Here is a 5,154-nt window from a genome sequence, read left to right on the forward strand (position 1 = left end):
ATATAATAACTGAATTTTATTAGTGAAAATAAAAGTCAGATATGTTTCAGGAAAAAAACAAAAAAAAAAAAAAACACTCAAAAGTCTGTTAAAACAAGCTGACAGACTGATAACCTGTGTGATACTCCGGCTCTACGGTAACGTTCAGAGACCTAAAGGCCCGTCAGAGAGCAGAGAGCTGCCGTCTTACATAAGCTGGTGAATGTTTACACTGGCCCTGGTCTAGGTCTGTGTTATGAAATGTCTCCCCACGTCTGATTTGTTTAAGCAACCACACACACACGCACACACACGGATGCACACAGAAAGGGGAGTGTTCTGTTACCACTAGGTCTGATGTTGCTTTGCAAAAATTAAGGTTCAATATTTTAGAGATGATGTACGAGTTGGTACTTTATTATTAATACATACTGAGACCACACTGATGTGCTGAAGTATTTTTACCCCTAAAACTTTTTCAGTTTCTGTCACATTACAGCCACAAACTTTATTATACTTTAATGGGGATTTTGTGTGTCAACTGCAAACAGACGAAGACATCATCGAACATAAAATGAAAATAAGCCATAAAAACAGTTTCTCCCATTTAAGAGCAGACTAAATATGTGTTAGAAGGTGGAACCGAAACGTAGCTTACTGGCCAATGAACGGACCAATTAACCAACTAACTAAAAACCTGGACTGCCCACCAGTCTGAATCAGGAGTCACGTTGACCAAATATTTTTCATCTTTGACTGTTTTTTGTTGTTTTAAACGCTGACAAAAAAAAAAAAAATCTTAAGCCCATTGGTCACTGTGACGGATTACACACACCTGACCTGCTGCCTCTGTTGGGGAAATATAAGATGTTAAACTTAAGATGTTAAACTTAAACACTGAGTTTGTTTACAGTAAACTGTGTGTTTTTCTGCTGACGTTACTTTCAAGTAGTTTCAAAATATGACACTTAAACACCACTCTGCATTTCAAAATCCAAATACTTTTTTTTTTTTAGTTTGCTACTCCTGTAAAGTTAAACTCAATAACCATAATGGCACTGATGTGATGCAAGTTAATTAGAAATAACACCAATTGCATCTGGTGTGGGGGGGGGACCTAAATGAAAATCTGTTAAAAGGTTTGGGCCGGCCCTGGACACAGACGTTAATGTGAAAACATGGCTGGACTTACCTGGCGGTGCAGTTGCAGTGATAAATCGTTCCTGTCTCCGTGTTGTGGAGACCATATTTCCTCTGCTGCGGTAGGATCTTGTTCTTACACTCATCAAGTTCTTTGTACAGAACACAAGACCTGTCCTCCTCTGTGGACGGGATACAAACGTCAGGGGGGATTTCAGTTTCAGTAACGGAGTGTAAAACTAAACCGACTGTGCCAGGCGCCGTCAGGTTGAAGTACCTGTAACGGCGTTGTGCTGACCAACCACAGCGACCAGCGTGGAGGGTACAACGTTCCCCAGGCCATCTCTCCGCACAGTCGATCCTGACGCCTCGGCGTCTGTGGGGTTCGTAGCTTCAGTTGCTGCGGTGACAGAGGGGATGGGAGAGGATGCGGGGACCGTGTCCGTGGCAGCGGTGGAGGACAGCAGGTGCGGACGTGACGCGTTTGTTTCCTGGAGTTGTGCAGATGCGGTGGAGTTGACGTCGGAGCAGGTGCTGTTGACGCAGCCCTCTTGGGACTCGCTGGACTCGTACAGCGTGGGTGAGTGGACGTCAGCGTACAGCGCCATCTGAGTCTTTTTACACCTGTGAGGTCAGAGCAAAGGGAGAAATGACGAGAGGGAAAAGAGAAAGGTTGACGGACACGTAGTGAAATTATTCTACGCAGGAACATTTAAGGTAACCAATAAGAACACTTTGAGTCGCCCTCCAAGGCTAAACAACTCCTATGAGAGACCGTCTTCACAAATGTCTGAAATGAAAATCTCACACAGAAACTGCCAGAAAGAAGTTGGGAAAGTCTTCTGGATGCATATATCCAAAGATCTCAGAGAAGACCTGCACTGTCAGGTGAAAGGAAATTGGTTAGGATGTTCGTCCAGGCAGGACTCCACTGTCTGGGTCATTTTCCAAAGACGAGCAACATCACCGTCGACTGATGGGTGCCAAACCTGCATTAACTCACCACTTCAACCTCAACTTCAAATTCAAGCTTAAGGTGGCCACTTTGACAAGATGAAGATGAAGGCTTTGTCAACTGAGAAAAAAACTTGCCAGTTGACAACAATGAGACGATGTACATCTACTGTCAAACATGGAGGTGGTAGCATCCTGCTGCGGGGGGATACGGTGGAAACCCGCCTATTGGTGGTTCGGAGTTTGTGGAAATGTTCAAAATTTACAGAAATTTTAGGGAAGATTTGCAGAAAATTTATCTATTTGCGTTCTTTTCTTTTTTCTTGTGGAGCATATCTGAAACAGTCGAGAGAAAATGCAGCTCAGGAAGCTAGAATACGTAGGCGCAACGCTACCTGACACGCTATTGGCTGATGTTTGCAAAGCTGCTAATTCAGGAGCATCATTCATTTTTCTTGGTGCTAATTGGCACCAAGTGCTGAAGTGGTTTCTAGTGTATGCATATTGCATATTAAGGTACATTTTGCTGCTTGAACTATTGAAATATGAACATACAAGACTTTTCAGAAGGAGTCCTAAATACTCTCAAATTTTTTGGGTGGCTGTACTGTAGTTACTAACCTTTGCGATTATCAGCGATGCATTTACTGTATATCCAACATAATCCCCAGAGACATGAATGAAGTGTGACACCAATATAAGATCAGTTTGCTGCAGATTTAGCTTTTAGTAATGGCATTAACGTACTTATGTTTTCTTTCAAAGTACTGTCATTGTCCAAGTACATGCAAAATTGATTCTTTACACACACTAAAAAAAAGAAAAAAAAAAAAAAAAAGTTATTATTTGCTCATTGGATAACTTTGTTTGTCTGTCCAAAAGTTCTGGCCAGTTCCTTGAACTGCTTTTGAAACGTTTCTTTCTAGAAACTGAGATAAATGCTCTCAAAGTATTGCTACATGTTGCCCGACGTTTGGAATCAAAACGAGACTCACATTCCGAACCAGTTCCTCTCGGCGCACTGGAGTCGGTGAGAAAAGGTGAAGCAGTGCATCTTCAGCAGGTTGAAGAAGGTGTAGCCCACCACGTCAGCTATGCTGTCATTCGCCTCCATCAGGCAGCTGCGAAACCTGGAGCGCAGAGAGCGTAGTGGGGGAAGGGGGACCGTGAGCAAAATCACAGATAGCGGCGATTTTGTCCGCTGGGGACGGAGCAGGGTTGGTTTGGGAGGCGGCGAGTTACTTGTCGTCGCAGTCACAGTGGGACATGGTAAAGATGTTGCTGTTGAAGACGCCGAAGTCGGACTGGAAGGACAGGATGGTGTGTTTGCACTGGTCATGCTCCCTGCAGCAGCTGTCTGTGTCTGAAAACACACCTGCAAGAGGGGAGAGTGTGGAACAGGAGTTTTACTCAGAAGAAGTGGTTATGAGTTTTCATAAAGCACCTTTTATTGATGTGCAATTAAGAATCTTTTTTTAATGGATTATTTTGCACATGTTGCCTTGGAAACCCACATGGAGAAAAACAAATATGAATACAAGAATGTTATGGGCAGGTGAGACAACAGACGTTGGTAGGATGAGTCTTTCAAAACCTAAGACGACTTGACTGACTGTAAAGCATGGTGGTGGAGGCATCATGCCGTTTTGCAAAAATGTTGAAAAACTATCAAATTTTTTCAACACAAATCAGCAGCTAAATGGTTATTATTCAACAGGACAGTAGATACATCAAAACTTTTTCAGAAGTATTTTTTGTCATAGGTAAAATAGACTCGGGATTTACTCTACTGAAACTATGTGGCGTCATTAAGATATTTATCTTAATTTGTGTTTTATGGCTTTAGAAGAAGCCATAAAACTATAAACATTAAAAAATAGACAAAATGTAATGTTTTGTTGGTTGTTTCATAATTTCTTGTTACTGCGTGATGATTTTATCACGTAAAAACTTTGACCTACCATGTCGCTGAAATGGTTGCTATAAACTTGACTTATAATTTTGATCCTATGTGGATTAGAGAAAATTCTCAATTAAAACTTGTGCAGCAAAATTCTGCTTTTGAAAATCAAAGTGGCATTATACAATCATTTAAACTTGGATTAGAAGGCCTAAAAAAAATAAAGATTACATTAATGTCCACGATATATTTAAATCAGAGCCCTGCAACTTTGGATTCTGTCTGATTTTTCTCTTTTGTTGCTATTGTTGTTGCTTCCCTAGCCATTTTTAAACCCAAAAGGTTTTTGACTTTGCCCTCAAACCTTACAGAAAGTTTCTCAAATACCCCAATAGAGACCAGCAGGTCTGGTACCAATAACTACCCCACATTAAATCCCCATTCTTCCTTCCTCTCATTTGCCATTGAACTTCAACAGGTCGTTTTTATCTAGAAGCCCAGATGTCTAGTTGTCTATATAAATACACTGAGTTGCCAGCATTTTACAGGCCGATTAGCTGTTTGATAAGATAAACGGTTATATCTGAGAAAGTGGCCAGTGAGAGTATAACAAATCATAACTGCATTTATCAAATGGGACATAATAAGGCTGATAAAACTTTGTGATATAACTTAAAGTTTTATCACTATACTTTGCGGTAATATTGTGAAAGCAATAAAAGTGATGATAAAAACTGTTTATAGTTACTTTTTAAGTGGCTGTGGCGCAGCAACCAAAGCAATTTCTAATACTTAAGACGCCATCATATAAAAAGTTTGATTTATATCACTAAACTGCACACAGAGACTGCATTTAGAAATATTTTCTAATTTATTGATATGCTATGAGACACTCATTGAACAAACAGTGGAGAAAATACTAAAACTAAATCCAGACAATATGGATGTTTTTTTTTTTATCATGACAATGGAAAATCAAAACTTAAGAAATTTGCCACGTTCAAACACAGCATCACTCACCCAAATCTGCGTATGATGGCGCTTTGTTGCCAGAGCCGCACCACAGACTCCCGGGGACGATAAATCCGCGCTTTACACGCGCGTGAATCCTAACCTCTGACCTTTCCCCTTCTCCTTGATCTCCGAGGCTCCTCACGTGTCTCCCCGCTGTGTGCTCCGGG

General features: G+C 41.1%; 1 protein-coding gene across 3 annotated transcripts in view; it reads right to left on the minus strand.

The window, feature by feature from the left end:
• The window catches only part of pla2g3 (phospholipase A2 group III), a 9,880-nt gene that overhangs the window by 2,681 nt on the left and 2,045 nt on the right, over positions 1-5,154 (minus strand). For all 3 annotated transcript variants that reach the window (XM_007577299.2, XM_007577298.2, XM_016663671.1), the window contains 4 exons: positions 3,316-3,448; positions 3,069-3,203; positions 1,397-1,743; positions 1,172-1,301 (listed from right to left, as the gene is read on the minus strand). In XM_007577299.2, the coding sequence (XP_007577361.1) occupies positions 1,172-1,301; positions 1,397-1,743; positions 3,069-3,203; positions 3,316-3,448 (745 nt within the window). The remainder of the gene's footprint in view (positions 1-1,171; positions 1,302-1,396; positions 1,744-3,068; positions 3,204-3,315; positions 3,449-5,154) is intronic.

Source organism: Poecilia formosa, unplaced genomic scaffold (assembly GCF_000485575.1).
Source record: "Poecilia formosa unplaced genomic scaffold, Poecilia_formosa-5.1.2 Scaffold436, whole genome shotgun sequence".
NCBI classification, from domain to species: domain Eukaryota; kingdom Metazoa; phylum Chordata; class Actinopteri; order Cyprinodontiformes; family Poeciliidae; genus Poecilia; species Poecilia formosa.